This window comes from Tympanuchus pallidicinctus, unplaced genomic scaffold (genome assembly GCF_026119805.1).
Source record: "Tympanuchus pallidicinctus isolate F22 unplaced genomic scaffold, pur_lepc_1.0 scaffold21, whole genome shotgun sequence".
Classification (NCBI taxonomy): domain Eukaryota; kingdom Metazoa; phylum Chordata; class Aves; order Galliformes; family Phasianidae; genus Tympanuchus; species Tympanuchus pallidicinctus.
The window spans coordinates 9,699,352-9,720,526 of record NW_026294733.1 but is presented as its reverse complement, the minus strand read 5'-3'; the positions used below and the strand labels follow the sequence as shown (position 1 = coordinate 9,720,526).

Sequence of the window (21,175 nt, the reverse complement as noted above, 5' to 3'; positions counted from 1 at the left end):
AATAATTTAATAACAACAGATTACAGACCCAATCTTTGCAGACTCCATCTTTCACTTAAGGACCAAAGACCTCTAAAACCAGTTTAAGGTAAATGACTTCTTCAGAAGTGCTTTTTTTCTTCACATCTGAACTGAGCAATGGCAGAGAACATAAAAATTCTATACATGCCTGTCTGCTGCAATTCAGCAGCAATGCTCTGCACTGAGGCTAATAACTGATGCACAACAAATAGGTTGAAAACATGATGATGAGACAACCTCCCCCGTTCTGTGAAGCTGTTTCACAGTGCCTGCTCCATCCCACTGGCTCTTAACAAGAACCCTCATCTCAGTGACCAGATGAAGAGCTTCTGCTGACTCCAGCCTGCATGGGCAGCCCTTCTGATATCAGCTGTTGAGGTCAGTAAGCAAGAAGGAATGCTGCCCTCTCAACAAAAAATAAAACACTGTGGACTCTGATCATCTCCACTGGCAACTGTCTTAGCAAGCCCTCAGAATCCTCCACCTCTGGAAAATTTCTTCTTTCAGCAAAGGACCGGAGCTGCTAATCCCAGACAGCAAGGCAAACATTGGCCAACATAACTGGGGTGACAACCAGCTTCAAAGAGCCCATAACGAAGTCAAGTGACTGTGACAGTAATTTATAATCCTAGTGACATGTCTTCATTTAGTGGCCCAGGTAATAAGGGGGAAAAGAGTATCTTAGGTTATTCTTTTCTTTATGTTATCTCATTTTTGAGGGACACACATGGCAGTGCAACATACGTTATAGGAAGACTGGCCTATGCTCACATAAATACCCTAATTCCCAAAATACAAAAGGCTCTGTGCTGCTCTAAATACAAAATACCAGATATCAGCAGGTATCTTAATCTTCCTATGCTTAACTGTCAGTCTCTGTATGTTTTCCTTATCCTTCCTTTCTTTTTAAGCCACTTAGGATTTGCCCTCCTTAGTAGAAGTGCTGTCAGCATCCCTCAGTGAACCTGGTATTTCCATTTCCAGCTCTACCATGAAAAAAAGTCACTTTGGCTCAGCGAAATTCAACCTGCAAATCAAGGACATGCCTACAAAAAACAGAAGTTTGAAACTAAGGTCATAGGTTCTCAGGGAGGAATTTGATTCAGTAAGCCTACAGGAAGAGAGCAGGATTTTGCAATCTGCACTTCAGAAAAACAAACAAACAAAAAACCCACAAAAAACAAATACACAGAACGCAGCACAGCTCAGGTCTCTGTCCTAAATAGGCTTCAAAAGTGTCTTCCCAAAGGCAGCCTTACGATTTCCTTAAAAATAAAATAGAACCTTAAAATAAACAGTGTAAACATTATTTAGGATTTACTACTAGCAGACACCTGAACAACAGACCAGTTCCAGTTGTTGTGAACAAACACTTATTACGGTTTAAGTGACACTCAGAATTGGCTTCCCTTTTACAACTGATGGTACCTGGCAGGAGCTGTCTGTACCCAGCCATTACAGTGGCTGCACTTCTGGAAGGACTTTCCACCAGAGTACATAACAGGCAGCTTGCCTAGCCATTGAAACATTACACAAGAGAAGCCGAATTCTAAAGGTTACACAAATCTATACAATGCCTGAACTCACACTGTGGCCCATCTTCTTTGTTCCTAATAAATACAACAGAACAAATGCATCCTATAAAGCTTAGCTCTACAGCACAGCAGAAGCAGACAAGGATCAGGTAGGTACACGTGCTAAGCTCTGAAGCAGATGGAGCGATGGCTGACAAAGAAGTTTTTAAGCATTTCAGCCTCTAATCTACTTCTTTGCTGTATACTGGGTAAAAATCAAAAAGCATCCATTTCCAAAAGCTGTTCGCAGGCTTGGAGATAAGCAAGGCTCAGTGAGGGGTATGATCTGAATGTACTTACGGAAACGTCAGCTTTCCACATTGTCTTATGACAGATTTTGGTTCCCGTTACTAATCTTCCTATCCAGATGACATCCCCACAGTCATGACTATTGCGCTCCACAGCAGTCACAGGCATAAGGAAGTATGACTACACACTGTTCCTCATTTCTTCTGATCCTTCTTATCATCCTCTCCTTACCTGCTTAATAGAACTCTTTTCTCACAATTTGTCTTCCATTGGTCTTACTGTTTCTAGGCAGAACAGATAGTGGCCTTAATAACATAGCAGAAAAACACTTGCATCAAAAAGATCCTTCAGCCATTTCAATTTTCATGTATCAACATTTCTCAGCAGTTAAATTCAGTATAGCATGTGCCCCAGGAGGAGGAAAAAAGGCCAAAAAAGTTGGTACCAGTAAAAGAAACCACTTCCCCCTGTCTGAAGCCTGGGTGATGATGAGGATGAAACAGTACCAACATTTGGCTTATTCCATTATGGAAACGATCCTTCACTTCTCAGGTTAGGAATCCGCAGACTAATTCTCTTTGGGTTTCAGTACATTTCGTACTAAAGAAAGGCATCACAGCACATTAATCTGCAAACTTACTGAGGACAGTAAGTTTATCGACAGGCTCAGAGGGTGTGACATCTCGTGCCTGCCTTAGAGGCATCACCTCTCTTAGAACTCAACCACATGTTGGTTGGTTGCCTTGCTACTGTGGTTTTTTTTGTTTTGTTTTTTTGACCAACCACTATGTTAAGCATAAGACCATCTTACACATGCTGGTATCTACTGTCCATAAATGAAGGTACTTCCAAAATCTCTCATATCACAACCAAAAATTCATGCTGTCCCTTTCAAGCCAGTTTCTGGTGATTTCAGCATCCTACTAAGATACTGCATAGAAGGAACACGTGCTAGAAAACTCAGACTGCTTTTTAAGCTATTTACAAGAGAAGCATTGCAAGATTTGGTCTGTATTCATTTTGGCTACTCCCACTAGGGAATAAACATCACTCTTTCTTTCACCTCTCTTTCCCAATAAAATAAAAAACAAAAACACCACAAACTACTGCTCTTTAGAACTGAAGCAAAATGAAAGCAGTTCAAAGCCATAAGCAGTGCCACATTACTAAGTTCTCATCACTAAGTTCTGAAGATCATGAAGACATTGAGAAAAAAAACAAACAGGCCTCTGACCATAAATCACAACACCGATAGGAAATGCAGTAACAAAAGGCAGAATCACGACTCCTGAGATGGTAAGCAATGTGGGAAAGCTCTGCTGGAAGGACTCTGAAGACTGACTTGAGTCTTAGAAACAAGTCCAACAGGCTTAGCGTAAACCTGGAGACATCCAGAAGGTCACAGTGCCAAAAGCAATGCAGAAGATTACAGGAAGCCTCAACACTTAGCACAAAGCACACCACAGGTTTTACTCAAATATGTTGGGCATACACCTCTGTTTATATACATAAGCCTAATATCACTGAGCCTACAGCTGAAGTAATCAACCTTACAAAGTCTGCTTGTCAACCCTTGGAAGGAGTCTTATTACATGCAAGAAGAAAAATAGTAGAAATTAGAAAACACTCCTCCTTCAGAGCACTTGCTGAGGGAACTCAATATTGTCTCAGCAGCCCTACTCTAAACAGGACATAAACTGGAAGGGGCTATGATGCATCTTGTGGTAGCATAACGCAGGCAAATAAGGCAATATGTTGGTGCAGCTGGATATTCCATCATCATAATGTCTTGGCATGAAAGCCTTCTCACCGCTGTGCCATCTTGCCTCTCTAATATTAATCCAAGAAGGACAGCTGGAATCCAGATTTTTAAAATTTTGGGTCTATTTGCTTTTTGGCCTGCAGAAGAAAGCTGCAGGGTAGCATGAGAAACTGATTCCATCTTCTTATTTTGGGTATCAAAGAGGTCTCATCAGGCAAACGACACATGAATCACAAGCACACAACGTGGCTCTACGTCGTAACTGCCATTTTATCCTAGTTTCTATTATAATCCTTTACAGATCATTTTTATGTCTTGAACATGGCTTTAAAAATCCAAGAACGACTTTACAGATCCTACAAAAATCCTGATAGAAGTCTCTTGCCTGTTTACAAGAATAGACGCCTGCCAACTTGTGGAGATTTTGAAGAGGTTTTGGCAATTATATCCTCAGTTATCTCCCAGTCTTATACACTACCATTTAGAAACAATTCAGTTATCATTAGAGACATCACTACCCATAAACACAAACAAACAGAACCACTGACTTGAGGGCTGGTTCAAAGCCCACCACAGAGTGCCCATATTCCACACACCATCCCCCAGGAACACTGCAATTTTTCATAACCAGTCCCACACATTCAAAGTTCAGGAAACACTTTTTGCCCTTTAGTCTGAAATTAACTTGGAAGTTGAATAAGAAAAGAACAGAGAGAAAGAACCTGAGGGTGATAAAATAATTTCACTTAGAACAAAGAAATCCAAGGGGAGAGCAGAAATGCTGAGCAAGTACAGTGAGAGATAACCACGATTAAACATTGTCTCTGTTTATGCCCTAGAGTCATAGCATTTTATCAAGGTTTCCAAATCCTGAAAGGCGTTTCAGAAGTTACCAATAACATGCATGGCACTGTTAACGGAGCTCACTAATGAAAAGCTGAGGTTTGTAAGCTCAGCACAATTTCCATCTAAAACAGACCAGTGCAAGCTCAACTTTAAATCCTCTATTTTATAAGTTGTCATAAAACAAACTGCTGACAGTCATGTGCAAATGGCTGATAATTTAGTTTGGAGGCCAAACTTTGGTGTGGGTTTATTCACCAAGACCAAGTAGAAAATCTTTCTTAATTAAATGGAAAGTTTTGCACAGGGCTCTTGTAGTTCTGCCTCCCAAGTCCACATGCATCCTCCTATTCCACTCACTTTCAGGATGTGATGGACAAGCATCTCTTAATTTCTCGTTCATGCTGGAGCTTTTCTACTTCACACACAAATCCACAAGGAAGAAAATACACTGCCCTGGAAAGAGGGAAGTATTCATATTCTGAGATCAGATCATTGACTTGATAACAAAAACAGCCAATTTATGACATTTTCAAAGTCATCTGTACTTATTTTATGGTCTCAAAAGCCCTCCTTTAGGCTACTGGAAGGGTGTAACACATTCCAGCATATTCTAATAGCACAAAGGTTGGGAAAGCATCCTAAAGTCTGCTTTTGGTTCAAACATGTTCTCTGATGTAGGTAATCAGAACTATGGCTTAAAACTAGTTGACTTTTTTTTTTTGTCACTGCTTTATAATCACAGTGCCATTGGATATAAAAGGAGCTAAGAAGAACAAGAGTAAAGTTTTTTCTGCTCATCTGTAAAGGTCTTCCTAATGCAATCTCCTGCATTACAATAGGAGGTTACAAATCTCCTGACCATCTTCATTCACTGCATTTGACATCAGGATAAAATACATTCTGCTTGCATAGAAGGAATGCCCCCATTGTAGTCTCACTTGCACTCAGATAAGTGAGGGCTACAAATACACACCACATCCCAGGTAGACATCCTTCTCAGAAAGCTTGTTAAGCATGACCAGCCCTCCAGCTGCCCTCTGCAGAACAGAACGTCCCTTTCTGAGGGAAAGGATGTGCCAAATTGTTTAGTCTGTGACAGTCCAGTAACTCTTTCACTCCATCTGCACGTTAAAAACAAGCAGAAAGCCAAATCATACATCCTAGCCAAAGCACTGATTGCATTCACTTCTAGAAAAGTCTCTTCGCCTGTGCAAGTGCCAGTTCCTGTGCAAGTGCACCAACATCAAATTGCACTCAATGGCATAGGTTCAGCATTCATTTCTTCTTGCTTCTGCCATACAACACAGAAATAAAGAAGCCAAACACCAGAGATAACAAGATGGTCCAAGGCAGAAATACACAAAGTAAGGAAGGCTGACAATTCATAGTAAGGACTGGTGGTTTCTTCTCTCCGCCAAACTAATTAGTGCTATTTCCTCTAGCAGAACATTTCTCATTCACATCTTTGAAGACTTTCAGATGGTTGGATAAAACAAATACAGTTTCAATTGATTTTCTCTACGCTTTTATTTAGTCACTGACAGGAAGAGTAATTTACGCTCCCCTCCTATACTCCTCACTTAGAACAACTGGGGTTTTGTTTCACTATGGCAGCGCACAGCAAGCTTCAACCAACAAATGCACAAAGCCACCAATCACCAACTTTGTGCTCCAATCCATCGCCTCTCTCAGGCACTCTTCAGCTGAGCCCCAGCACACAGCCCAGCACTTCTCATACACAGACCAAATTAATGGCTTCTGCTACCAATCGCTCATTTCAGTTTTCAACCACAGTGAAAATTGTTCCATAAGCTTGCAATGTAGCTGCAGTTTGCATCCTGGGGCAACGTTACTTTGAAATGGATTAAAGTTCCCCAGGTAAAGGAGAAGCTAAAAGAAATTGTGTTACCTTCATGGAAATTGCACAGTAAAGTACATAAAGTGCCTACATATTGGGACTGGATTCCAAAAGAAAATTCAACTGCTTCAGGGAACTCGGGGTCTATGGTTTTCTTTTTGATGACAACCTCCTTTACCTTTCACAAGAACAGAATAATGTCAAGGAAAAAATTTCCTTATATAAATCTGGCAGGATTAAAAAAAATTGAACTTTTTCCTTTAGAAAAAGTGCGGTGTAGAAACAAAGGTCATTTCCTATTACATTTCCCTATAGTTTTTATTTTTTAAATCCTGCCTTTAAGCAATGTAATTCTCAGAAAAGAAGTAACAGCTCCTTCCATCTCTATTTTTTGCTCTGTTTTTTGGTATATTTTGCTCCTCTTTTCGGAAGGAAAGTAACTCACTGCAGTAAGGATGTGACATGCAGTGCTGGGTGTTCGGGGAGTGTGAGAAGCAGAAGGTTAATGCCTCCCTTCTCAGTCTCCCATTCCCATTACAGGAGAGCAATGAATTGGTGACAGCAGCATCCACATGCAGGCACAGGAAAGGAGGGAGGTGCACCTTGCACACAACACCCACAGTGGCAAAGCTTCCAGCCAAGACAACAGCATCACTGGTCAAATGGGCAACAAGATACTCTTCAAACTGGGACTTCAACAAGAATCTCATGTAAACTGAATCAACTGCCCAGACTGGAAATGTCATTTGATAAGTAACAACAAAATAGTAGACCCCTTAAATATGGTACATGCCTTGTACACAAGTAATCAATATGCAGGCTCCCCAAAACACAGGGGTTATCCCCTAAGCCAGACCTGCTGTAACCAGACGGTCTGATATCCAGAATTTAAGCAGCAAGTGAGATCATGCAGGTCATGCTAAAGTTACTTAACTTACAACAGTTGTTTCTGAATGGCACGTGCAGTAGGTCTAACATATCCAGAGCTACAAGGCTGCACGTAGCTGTACTGTTATCTGGGTTTTGTTGGACAAAAATATCAGATCTCTGTTTAGGTTCAAGAAGTGAGAAGAAAAAGCCTTAATGATGCTGTGATCTCTTCTGCTGCACAGTACTACGTGATTTTATTCATCTGTTCAAAGCAGCATTCTCACAGGCTAATGACACCACGGACTATCATGTCTCAGTATCTTATTCTGTGAAAGGATCTGCACATTCCTTCTCTTTTTTGCTTGCACATGCACTTCAGCTCTGTGAACTAACCAATACGTGGAAAAAAGCAATTTTCATTTCATTAGCCCAACTACATATTGAGTTATACTCAGTTAATATACTGAGTGCCTTCCATTAAGGAATTATATTTCATTAATGTGTTCGGCCTTAGGATAGTAAGAATGGATACATCATTGCCATTTTATAGATGAGGAGTTGAAATCCCTTCTTTAAGATACAGGATAAGAAAGTTACCCATTTTACTGCAGCAGTCAACTTCAGACATGACAGCAAAAAGCAAAGCACAGAAACTCAAATGCAGTCACCCAGCTGCCTGCACCAGCAGCCTGCTGGGCATCCCGGTCCAGCTTTCTCACACTTGCCAGACCAAGGCAATTATCTCCTTGTGCCCATCTACAGAGCAAGATTAAAGAAAAAACACACCATTCAAGCTCTGAAATCAGTCAGTACGTATCCACCAAACACTTGAGTATCTTCTCGAGCTTTGGTATCCAGAGAGAGTAGTAGAAGAGTTTGAGAACTTGAGAAGAGAAATGAAGTCCTGCCACAGCTTTGTACAGTACCCCCATGGATGCCCATCAGGACAGAAATGCCTTCCTCTCAGTCATTCATCCTGAGCACACAACCACAACATGGTGAAGTTGGACGTCCAACACACGATTCAGAACTCCTGCACAGATACCTAAGTGTGAAGTGTGAGTACTCCTGTGAAAATCAGGAGTTATCATCAAGTTTGACAACCATTTTTTGTTTATTTAGTTATTTAACAAGAAGCAGCAAAGTTCCTGAACTTGGCCTGCATCTGATTTAGACGTGCCAATGATTAGGACATCTTGCCTCTTCTCGCATCATTTTCAAGTGAGACTGTTTCTTGTTCAAGAGCCACAGCTTCTCTTTATGATGCCCATTAAAAATGACAATGCACTACATTATGAATATGTTTCAATTAAGAAGGGGGAAGCTAATAACTTTGCAGTGCATTCTGAAGATCCAAACAACTGTTCTCATTTCACAGCTCACTGATTCTTCAGAAGCAACAGAAAGTCCTGGAAATAACATGGCAGTACTATTAAACTAGCTCTGCCTTACAGCCATTACATTTTTCTTACGCTTCAACACGAAAACAACCCATTTGGATGATTAGCTATGAAGAATAAAATGAGCAGTTCTGACCACCTTGAAGACTTTTTTTTTTTCTTTTTAACTACTGAGCTGCTCTTTATTTTAAAGCCAAAAGGGAGCATACAGTTTGCAAACTTGCATCACTTATGCTTGCATACAGGCACTGTTTGCATGCTATCCCTAGGCCAGCCAGGAGGAACCACCCACTGCTTTTGACCATCTCCTGTGTGACAGGTCAACTGCAAATGCAAAATAAGATTAATTCACACAACGTGACAACAACAAATTAAGCATGGAGTCACGGCAGACCCTCTTGATCTTCCTCAGAACTTCAGAATGACAGCACAGTCAGCCCAGTTCCACTACTAATACACAGTCATGATGACTGACCCTATCAGACACAAAGAGATGGCACAAATCGTTCTACAACAGAGTGCACAAAGCACTGAGACTTGAGTACTCACTGCAGAGTTGTACAGCAAAGAGAAGCCAGAAGCTATTTTCTCCTCCGCTGCCGCAATGTTTATAGCCCCGTCATACTTTTATTTACAATACACAGCTACAATCTTTGTATGCTAATGCTTATATGGTTTGTCTCTCCAAGCTCATCCCTTCTCTCACATTTTTCCTTCCAGCTACAGAAAAATTGATTACACAAAAATATTTATCTTCAACCTTTGTCTGATATCTTCTTGTCATGGAACCTGATAGTTTTAGATGTAAATGTTTCATTAACTTCCAGCTACTATTTTCAGGTTCATATCTTGCTCATTCTTACCAAGAATCACAGCAAACTGACCCTCAAATTTTGTTTATTTTGGCCTCAACCAAAGGCCTTGACTGAAATAAAGGAAGTGGGAGGCAAGACATTGAAAAAAAGGGATTGTAAAAGGGGCTTATAAAAGGAAGGGGAATCAACTTTTTACTTGGATAGATAGTGACAGGACAAAGGGGAATGGTTTTAAGTTCAGGGAGGAAAGGGTTAGATTGAATGTCAGGGGGAAATTCTTTACAGAGAGAGGGGTGAGGTGCTGGAACAGCTGCCCAGAGAGGCTGTGGAGCTCCGTCCCTGGAGGTGTTCAAGGTTGGATGGGGTCCTGGGCAGCCTGGGCGAGTATACCAGGTCTGGAGGTTGGTGGCCCTGCCTGTGGCAGGAGGTTTGGAGCTTGATGATCCTTGGGGTCCCTTCCAAGCCAAGCCATTCTGTGATTCTGTGTCACAAAGCTTGTTCAGATTCAAAACAGAGTGTCTGCAGTTCAGGAAAGCCTGCCCCGACATCGTTTCACTTCTCAAATTATAGTCAGGAACCGAATATTAAAACCACACACCAAGCCAAGCTTCAGAAGGCCTTTTTTTTTTTTTTTAAATCTTAGTTAGAAAGCAGTATTTGCAGAGGCTCTCAGACCAGCCATGTCTGCAGCCCATGGCCCCAGCTGCCCCTAACCAGTCCCATTCTGTTCTGCCACCCTCACTCACAGGGCTGTGTTTCCTGGCAGCAATCCCTCTTCTGGGTGAGCCAAGACAAACTGTGCACTGCCAGTTACACAGCATGGAAAGCAGCAACAGAGGTACTGCCCCAGCAGACTGCAGCTGGACCTGGCTCCAAATGCCAGCTATGGGTAACAGCACAGCAGTTACCTTTAGTGCTTGCACACTGTTATTTCGGGTTAGCTTTCGGGATTCGGTGGCCACCTGGACCTGCATGTTTGCAGTGCAGGAATGAAAATGAAACAAAGGTGATGTGTGGTGTCAGATGTGGAGCATGGCTTCTCTCTGCTCAAACAAAACCAGTGTACCTCAAACCAAGCCAAAGCACTAACACCATCATTCAGGGCACCAAAGCACCTCCAGAATTTACTCTGTTTTGTCTGTGACATGCACAGGTTGTGTCTTCGCTATGCAGTGTAACTCCTGCATGCACAATGCATGCATAGCAAACAGATCTGCTGTCACAAAGTTCAGATCAGTCAGCTGAATTAAGGACAGCAGTCAGGAGACAACCAGTCACAGACTCATGAATTCAGTCGGTAGCATTACCTTGTTTCCTGCCTCTTGAATCACTCAACCAAAAACTCCTTCCTAAAATTCCCCACTAGAAGCAGGGTTCCTTGAGCCTGAGCACGCATCTTGGATATTTCAAAGCTGGCTTTCAAAATGTTCAAAAATAATAAAGAAAAAAAAAGAAGTCCACAAACCCAGATCACATTGTAGCTGGAAATAACTCCTGTTCTAAAGCTTTTTCCAAACTTCAAGCGTCATTTTTGAGATTTTGCTACATCACTTCTTAAATATTAAAAAATGGCTAGGATCATAAATCTTTCCAATCTAGGTGACAGAAGCAGGCTTCATCTTAGGTAACTGCTAGACTCTTAAAGCTAAATCCAAGTCAGCTTTGTGTGCTCTCTTCTGCATCAGTAATAACTGAAAAAGTACAATGACTGGAGAATCATCTGTAATCTTCAGACAGCTTAAACACTCTGAACTTGCTAGCTTCAAATCTTTTACTACAAGCAAGCCTGAATGACCAGGTCAAGGTGAAACAACTAATTATTAAGTTAGAAAGCAGAGTGGAGAAGATCCCGTGCTTGTTTCCAATACTCAGGACACTCTGTGTTCTTGCTGAATTAACTCACTACAGTTCCTTTCGTCTATCAGTAAGGTGACCTTCCTCCCTGTCACTGCAGGGCATCTACCAGTAACATCCAGGCTGAACGTTCCAGTCATCACCATGGTCAGCCCATTCTCTTCACACTCTATACTAACAACAATCCAGCTTATCAGAGGAGGGAATGGTCAGGAGGAAAAGGGTCCTTTATTTCTAAACATGAAGTACCATATTTCCAGTGCAGAAGGGGAAAAATAAATACTTGGGCGTTTTAGATGAACTGGATGCCAACAACAATCAGGCCACAGCAGCAAAAACGTTTTCACTCATTGTAACTTCATTGCTGTATTTTGCAGTTGAGTTGAGCCTATGTCACTGCAGCTATGCTCTGCTGGAAACGACCTTCTTGTGCTCTAAAACTCCTTATGCAGGAGGATCTGGTTTTTGGCAAAGATGACCTGCATGCAGCTCAGTAGTTTCCAGCAGCATCTATCCAACAGCATGCTCCAGCATTTCCCATCTTCTTCTCTGTAAACCATCAATACTTTCAATACTTCCAGCAAGCAAACAACATCTTCTGGAACACAACTGAACAGAAGGTTAGACACTCTATGCCCTAAGAGAACAAACGAATCAAGTTCTGAAGCTCACTGAAGACCCGTAATCATTCCATCTCTATTTCAAGGCTTAAGCAGCTTCATAACAAGACACCAGATAACTTTTATGAGAAGAAAATGAGATGTTTTATACATTTGTACACACATGTATACGCACACATGCACATATAAGCACATATTCACACAACAGAGTCCTCCATCTTCTTCTCCTCTCCTGTGCTCTGAGTTTCCCACTTTCTTCTCCCAGATCTCCCCTAAAGCATACTTCTCTTGTTTACACGCTCCCTCTCTTCTTCTGAGGCAGTGCCCTTCAGCCTCATGTCCTGCAGGACATAACACAAGTTCCCCACAGGACTCCTATCTGTATCTGAAGGAAAGGACCACTGGTAACAGCACACTCCCAGAACTTTTTTTCTTAGAAAAAAAAAGAAACCAAACCCCCACAAACATTGAATATTTATAACACTTGCAGTCCAGAGCACTTCCGTAAATCTTACCCAAAAGACCTAACAGATTTCTAAACCAAAAAGCTGCACGAGAGCAGTAGGAGAGCAGCTTAAGACAAATCCATGGGGATGTGGTAAAGTGGCTGTAGTGTATGAGAAAAGTCAGTCCCTTCAGCTGTAGTCAGTCTCAGTATTGTGGTTTCCTGGTTTCAGCAATTAATCTGAAAAAGGACAGCACTCTTTCATACCTTACCATTTATGGTTACAGAAAGCTTCTCAATAGGGGAACTAAGTTATGAGTTCGGCCACAGTAAAGCAAACCCAGAGAAGCACAGGAAAGAAAATAAAACCTCCGCCAGCTCCACTGCTTTATGGTGCAACACCTTTCTGCCCAACAAGTCTGTCACATAACAGGAGTTGTCCTTCCACAGCAAAGGCAGCATTTCACCAGAAACAGTAAGTATATTTTTAATCAATTTTTGTTTTCCTTGTGAGTGAACAACAGCTTTCCTTTTTGGCAAATATAGAGCTCTTGAAAGCAACCGTCTTTCTAAATCTCCAGCACTACAGAGGGAACCCACCTAACTTTTCTGTAGCACGGGCAAGTTGTAACTGCATGCTAATAATTATGGAGAATTATCAGACTGCAAATACAATGGTTGTTCTTTCCACAAAATCCAGAATCTTAAGAGTTTGCAGCCCTCATAGGATCTTTGCTCTTTGGAGTTTCATGGCTCTGGGTGCTCCACACTCCATAGCATTCCTTCAGGGACCGTGCTTGATCTATCCCCAGTTAGAGATGAACCACACTTGAACTCTAGGACTTCTTTGGAAATTACTTTTAAGCTGAATAACTTTGTACAGTTCTGTACTACAGAGAAACACAAAGCAGCAGTCCACAAAGAATTCAGAAGTGCTAAACTGATCAAACGGCTTTTTTTCTTTAAGAACTACCAAGTATAAAAACTAACATGCATATAATCTTAGACTCCACTCATTTTTAAACAAAAAAACTAAATACACACTAGTGCCAAAGTAGCTAAGCAGTCCTTAAGTAAATTGGTATGATGTATTTTGTAAAAAGGATGCAATTGTATGGCATTATGCAGTTTTAATACTGAATCTTACAGTAGAGCACTGCAGAATCTGCTTTTCCATGCAAATTTACACTGAGGTTCAGCACTAGTCTATTCTGTGAGATGCATCATGTTTGCAGTCGTAGGTGTACAGAATACACTGAAAGCAATGGACTCATATTGCAACAAACAAGTTTGGTGCCCTCTGGCCCCAGCGTCACCTGGGAAGGCAAACCTGTTACCAGTACAATGTTTATAAATGCTAAGAAAGGAAATGGGGGAGAGGGAGGGAAGGAACCAAGTGCCAGAGTGAGTGCAGGTCTAACTTGAGGGATGTATGTGGGGGGGCAAGTATGGGAGTGGAGCAAAGCAAGAAGAATCTACAGCACTGAAAACACTCATAGGAACTAATAAGCAAATGCCAGTGATGAGCTTAATTCTACTACGAAACACTAGCAAGTACATAAGGCATACAGCTCTGCCACAGCAGAATAACCAATACAGAACTTATATTTACCTCCCCTGTGAGGACAGGCTGAGGGAGTTGGGCTTGTTCAGCCTGGAGAAGAGAAGGCTGCGGGGTGACCTCATTGCAGCCTATCAATACCTGAAGGGAACCTACACCCAGGAGAGGAGTAAACTCTTCAAAAAGGCTGACAATAGCAGGACTAGGGGAAATGGATCCAAGTTGAAGGAGGAAAGATTTAGGTTGGATGTTAGGGGGAAGTTCTTTACAAGGAGAGTGGTTAGGCCCTGGAACGGGCTGCCCAGGGAGGTTGTGGATGCCCCGTCCTTGGACGTGTTCAAGGCCAGGTTGGACGGGGTCCTGGGCAACCTGATCTGAATGTGTACGTTTGGTGGCCCTGCTAGGCAGGGGGGTTGGAACTACATGATCCTTCCAACCTGGGTGATTCTGTGATTTACAGACTCAGATTTACAATTGCCTTTTGGCTCCCACACCAAGAGATGCTATGGATGCCCCCTGGATAATGCTGTTCCTGAGCTCAGAGCAGCCTGGCACAGCCTGAGACAGAGGCCCTCTACCTCTTACCAGCTCATGGCACTGGGAACTCCTCAAGAGATGGCAGAGGAGGCAGGGGCTTCCCACTGAGTACCAGGCACATCTGTTAGTCAGAGCAGGGGACTGTGTTCCAAACCTGAGCAGATGGCATCTTTAGGATTATCACCAGCAGCTGTCAGTGCAGTGATTATGCATTGAAATTGCACAGCTAATGTACTGTATAATTTAACTAGACTGAGGGAAAAGAAATATCAGGGAGAAGGAACATTATGAGAAGATTTGGAGCTTGTATTTTCCTAATAATTATGGAGGCACCCTGCAATCTTCAGTGCAGAAGACACATTCAGATTTGCTCTTAAAGGACGGACTAAAATCTCCATTATATACTCCAAACATCTCCCAATCCAAATACACTCAGACTTCCTGGGCCAATTGAGTCCTCAGCAGTGCTTCGTTTTTCAGAGACTTAATGACTTTTTCGAAGGAAACACTTAACGAGCTCTTTCAACATTCCTCCTAAAGCACTGGTGGGGCCAGAAGATTGAAGAGAGGAAATATTAACCTTTTAAGCACTGGTGAAACTCTAAATAAATTTTTCTATATGTACACACAGGATGATCCCACAATTTCCCAGTGTAACTGGGACAGCTATGTAAACGCTGTAGCTCGAGAAAAACTTGGAGAGTAACAGCACTAGAGACAGAGTTATCCACAAGTCACACTGAGGGTACCAATTTTTCCACTCTTTCCCACAGAACTGATTAAAGATTAATCATTCTTACTGCACGTAAGAATTGCTAGCAAGGCAGGCCTCCTGTTCACTGTCACCAGGCTCCCACTGTGCTTGGAGGACCACATGTTTTCAGGGCCCATGCCCCCCGCTATTCCATGTTACCCCCTGACCAAGCTGCACAACCTAACTTAACAGTATTAGCTCACATGGACTTTTTGTGTTAAACTCTAGCTCCAGTAAGCAGGTCACATCCATCTTATTGCAGTTTCCAAGTGAAGATTCTTCCCTCCTAGAACACCAGTGTGTTATACACAATCATCAGAAAGACAGTGCCCTTAAGAAAGCTGTGAGCCACATCCTGAGTGGTCCTTGATGTTCTATTTAAAAGCAGAATTAACCAGAGTTCTGGACAAAATTCACTACTCCAATGATAACAACTCTTTTTCTTCCTAATGATCCCTGAAAACATTTAGATATTATGCATTGTTATCTGAAAATATACACAAATAAAAATTAAGATCTCAAACTACGTCTTAACACTTTCATCAATGAAAAACACAGCTAATGAGAGCAACACTCGAATTATACCCACACTCTTCCTGTAAAGGGCTGACGGTGCCTTTCTCTTGCCTTTTCCCAGCCATGCTGACCCAGCCCAGCCCTGCTGGGATTGCCTGCTCATGGGCAACAAGAGCAGCCATTCACAACTTAGGCTTGTGGCTACCTTATGCTTTACCTAAACTCACATCTTTTATTTGCTCCATGGATTAGCTGAGCACAGGTGGATTTCAGTGGGTACCATGCCACACTGAACACCAGCTTGCAAATAAACACCAAACAGCTGCGCACAAGTAAAACCAAAACCCTGAGAATGCCTCAGCCTCTGCATGAAGCCGTCCACTACTGTTTTGCTATGAGAACAAGACAAGATCTGTTGTGCCACACACATAACATTCTGCCCTTCTCCTGCACTGCTTTCCTCTCCTCTGTGCCCAGAAACCCACACACATCTTGCCAGACAGTTTTTTCCCTACTTGTGGCTTGTACCATGTTTCAATTAAAAAAGCGAATGCTCAAACCTTTAGTTACATCTGTCAGCAGGACACAGATCCTGAAGGTGGGTTGAACTCTTTGCGATTGTTATGTCTCATTTTGATAGCAATACCATAAAACAATAGTACTGATTTAACAGCATATGGATTCACAGCAAATACCATCAGATTCTCTACCACAAAGTATCAGCAAGGTAACTGGAAATGCTGTTTAGCAAGGGAGCACAGTGAGATGCCAGGCTCCCCCGAGCTCTATGAGCTCCCAATATGACACCAACACTGCTGGGCTTGTCCCTGTCTATGAGTGCCAGCAGCAGTCACTGCCCTGTGACTGTGGTGGAGCAGCAGCAGCCCTCACTGCTGTCTTCCCTGATCCTGTCCAATTGGGTTTGGTGGCATCACACTCCCTGTGCCATTAAAATGCAGCTTTTCTGCCCCATGTAGTTGGATAGCAGGCTTAATACATCTCCAAATGGACAAGACCATCAAAGCCATAGATCTCATTTTAAATGTAATGCTTTTTTCAACTCTTTCGAAATAAAAAAAGGGATGCACTTCAGGCTAAACCTGAAGACACAACGGGAAAAATGGAAAAAGGACTCTACTTTGGGAGGATTTTCCCTTCATACAGCCATTATCAATGCACAACACAGAGCACCTCTTACTTCAGGCAAGAAGTAATGTCAAACAGACCAAATTAAGGCTAAAGACAATCCAGCTGTTCAAACTCCCTCAGATCATAACGACAGTTTCCAACTCCCACCCCCAGCCTTCCCTCTCTGCTTTCTTGACCCATCACTTTATTAAGCAGTACACAGTTCGTGCAACAAGAGATTTCAGAAATCATTCAACTGCAATACTGACAGCCAGTTCTAATCATGATTGTCTCTCACAAAACAGGATCAGAGACATTCCAGACTTCCTAACACCTAAATCATGTTGGCAAAAAAGCTGGTGACTGCACAGAAGCGAGGAGAGACGAGGGCCCTATGTCTGGGACTGGGAATGGTCGCGTGCTCCATGATGATGTACTTCTTTATTGGGATTACAATTGTGCCATTCTACACTAAAAGGTAGTAAATCATTTGATTATGAATATAAGGCTGTTTCTTCTTTGCTGTCTTCAAACACAATTATTAAGAGAGTCAAAATATATGTTAGTACACTGAATAATGAATAAATATTACGTTCTTAAAGAGCTCACAAGAATGGAAGACAGAAGTAAGAAAAGAGCGAGCCATTAAGTGAGGCATTTAAAGGTAAGCACACAAAAGAGGGCTAGAACCAGAGCAGACTAAACCAAAACATTTACTATGAAACCATATAAGATAAAAACCAGTCATGCTTATCAAAGCTTGAAAATGAAAAATTAAGTCTTCCATAAATGTAAAACCCATTAAAAAAAACCCCATAACCATACTTTTCAGTGGTAGAGGCTTATAAGAGAAGTAATGGTAAATTTGTTTGGTCAATCAGATGTATCTTGCCTCCAGATCAACCATCATGAGAAACACCTTCAGCAGCCCAGCCTACCACAGCAAATACTACATTGAATGCCAACAAGGTTACAATTACTCACATTTGTATTTCATTGCACAAGTTCTGCCTCTATATATAAAATCAATTTGCAAAAAACTGAGTGTACTAAAACCAAGAGTTTACTAAAACCAAGACTTTAGCAGCTCATTTTTCCATGCATGAAGATTTTGACAGAAGTACATCCATTGTTTCTTTCTTTGTAGCAGCACCTTCATACTCAGAAACCTCAAGGCATATATATATTGGCAGATATCAATGCTGCTTTTCATACCACAAAAACAGAACAGCCAGACTTCAACATTACCTTATGTAACAACATCACAGCTGACAACATTCCCTAATGGATTCAGAAAAGCTATTCAAAGCCATGCTACGAGATGTGAAAAACATTAACAAAAGACATGTAAAAAAAAATAGTTTCTTAAGAGTGCTAGGATGGGCAAAGCTCACTGCACTGGTGATGAGCAGCCCTGAGCTCTGCCTGCGCTAAGCCACCAGTGGCACCCAGAGATGAAGCTCCAATGTATAACAACTCACAGCTGATGCCACAAAAGCATTCAAAAGCAATGCCTTTTGTTTTGATTTTGTAGTGTTTGGACAACAGAAACCATATGCAAGGTCCTCAAAGCCAACATCAAGGACAAAGCCCTCTGCCCGAACAGCGAAAGCTCAGAGGATGAAGATATCTTTCACTACCCTTGCCTACAGGTGTGGGTTAATCTGACAGCCTCAGGACAAGAGGTCATGCTGTATCACACTGAAGATACCCTGGAAAGAAATCCAAAGGTATTCGGAGCACATTCTGTTCTCTCTCGGCTGCTATTCAACACCTCTGATTCAATGGGAGCAGTAAGAGCAGGGCGCACAGCTTTGCAGCCTCGCCGCAGAGCACAAGTAGTTGTTCAGCTTTCACACACCAATGCCCATGCTTAGACCAAGGAATGCTTAAAATGCTTCAGAACATGCAAGGGGCTTCGATTTTTTCTTTAAACATTACATCAAACGTTAAGTTAATACTTATTAAGCAGTTGTACCAACTGGTCATGAATATTTAACATATATGAATATTTAAACATATGCAAGTCTCTGAGTTGAAGACAAATGGTACTGTAACATAAAAGTGACAGTCCCAATAGCTGGACTTTCGTTCTGACCATGTTAATGGTTTCTAGCAACATTACTCCAATCTGTTAGTCTGCAGATTTGGAGCATACATGCACCAGAAGACAGCAGGGAAATAGGGCAAATGTCTCACGGACAAAAGCACACCCAGCCAATCTCGGGATACCAGCCTAACCACAGGAGCTTTTGTCAGCACCAGCATGTTTGTTTTACTCAGTGCAACTTTACTACAAATCCTGCATTACAGCATCTGTCATAACAAGTCATTTCAATTTCTCCTTCCAGTGCTCCTATGTCCCCGGCAACTCCGAGAACTCCAAAGAAGTGAAAGCACGAATAGAAACAATTGCAAACAATTTAAAAAAATATCAGACTTTCCCATGCTACTATGACCCAGGAGGAATGCAGACCAATGTCATTTTAAGCAGACTTTATCCCCCCAAAGGCCTCCTCTTCACTTTCCTTTGGCCCACGCTCATGTTTACCGGTGGATGTCTGATTATTGTCCTGGTAAAGATCAGCCAGTATGTTTCTGTTCTTTCTGCTCGGCAGTAGAAAGTAAATATCTCGCAAAGACTGTTGCTACCTATTAAAGTGCCTTTGTTCTGTCTTGGCATTCTGTGACTTTTCAATGCACCAGGAGTCAGCAGGTGGGCAGGCTTTCTAGGCAAACTGAATGATGCTCACTGCAGATGCATGCTAACAGAAAGATGTCTTATGTTGAAGATATGTTTGTTTCTAGCATCAAGACTCCTACTCATGTTCTGAGGCACATACAGGTAGATGCATTTCCTGTTCTCTGAAAACAACCCTAAACCAATTTCCACATTGCTACCAGACACAGGGAGAACATAAGTTGCATCCTGCATGCTATGTTTGACTGTACCTGGGACACAACTAACACAAGTCTGTGATCATTCACAGTGGTCTGATTTATGAACCACTCAGGTCCTGTCATTCACAAGAAAATTTCAGGGTATAGATAGAAATCTAAATGTATGAAATCTTAGTTGTAAGAAATTAATGTACTGCAATTCTCTGTTGTTAAAAAAAAAAAAAAAAAAAGTTGATATTTTAAACCATTATAGGCATTTTCCAGCATCACTAATGGAACAGCAACAGAATTTGTGTTTCATTACAATCAGAAAATTGAAATGAGACCAGAGTACTAAAAATTAATTATTAACATCAGCAACGCTCCTTTAACATGTAGAATCATGATGGTTATTGGTAATCTCTACAGGGAAGAAGATCTAATCCACCCTTTTAAAATTCAGACTTTGGAAAAGAGGTGGGAGACGTGGAGGGGGTGTAACAACATCTACTGTAGGAGGAAAAAATATTTCCACGAGAAGAAAGTATTTACATCTTCATAGAACACTTTGTTGAAATGCAGTGTGTGAAGCAGTGCGTACGTGCAGTTCTGATCTTTCCCAAGGCGGAAGCGCAGCTGACAGAGGCAGGGGAGATTTGGATGACCAAAAGCGTTCGTTATGAGATGGGAAGGGATGAGATCCTGCCTTTTTGGTTTTTGGCAAGGATACAATAACTGCTTAAAAATATATAGCTATTTAACAGGGATATATCTGCTGAAGCTAATGTGCTGTACTGGTACAAAATGAGGCAAATAGACTAGCTGTAAATAGGTTTACCCCAAAACTCCTTTTCAGCAGTTGAAATATCTTCCATTTGAAAGCTTGAAATCACTCACAACTACTCCATACTTTCTCAGACCACAGGTAAGCCAATCACCTAGGCAAGTCCCTGCCAGCTTGTCCCCCAGCCCAGCAATGCTGGTGAGCAGTGGCTCTTTCTTGCAGCAGCCCCTGGCCCCCTCATATCCCATAGCTCTGGGATGCTCAGGAGTCAGTCACTTGTCTCAGAAGAGCAGATGCTCCTGATCTCACTGAACTTGAAGGCCAATGAAAAGCGTAAAGGCACAGAACTTGTGCTGCAGATCCCAGCTCAGTTTCCTGACACCAGCTCAGGAACCCATCCATCCATCCACCTCCTCACCTCCTTGCTCATGGTTACCCCTGACAGCAGGAGCTGAAAGTTTATTCAGAGCTCTTCCAGATTTACCTCTATCAAAAACAGAGGACTAAATGAAAACTGTTATTTCCCTCCAACATGTACACATTGCAAGTACATGAAAAAAAAATCTTACACAACCATCACAACTTCTTCTTTCAATGAAATACCATTTTCCATTTGGGTAGGAGATATTCAGAGTGAAAGCAGCAAGTGCAGGAGAAAAACATGCAGACACACATTTGTAATCTTTGTTATTTTGTACGCT

At 41.9% G+C, this 21,175-nt stretch overlaps 2 protein-coding genes across 2 annotated transcripts in view; one reads left to right on the top strand and one right to left on the bottom strand.

Annotated features, from left to right (window-relative positions):
• Positions 1 to 21,175, bottom strand: part of KCNIP1 (potassium voltage-gated channel interacting protein 1) — a 302,655-nt gene that overhangs the window by 254,991 nt on the left and 26,489 nt on the right. The gene's annotated exons all lie outside the window — the stretch shown is intronic.
• KCNMB1 (potassium calcium-activated channel subfamily M regulatory beta subunit 1) lies at positions 12,647 to 19,492 on the top strand. The gene is made up of 4 exons (XM_052684947.1): positions 12,647 to 12,789; positions 17,116 to 17,288; positions 18,345 to 18,540; positions 19,162 to 19,492. The coding sequence occupies exons 2-4, from the start codon at positions 17,152 to 17,154 to the stop codon at positions 19,429 to 19,431; spliced, it is 603 nt and encodes a 200-aa protein (XP_052540907.1). The 5' UTR covers positions 12,647 to 12,789; positions 17,116 to 17,151; the 3' UTR covers positions 19,432 to 19,492.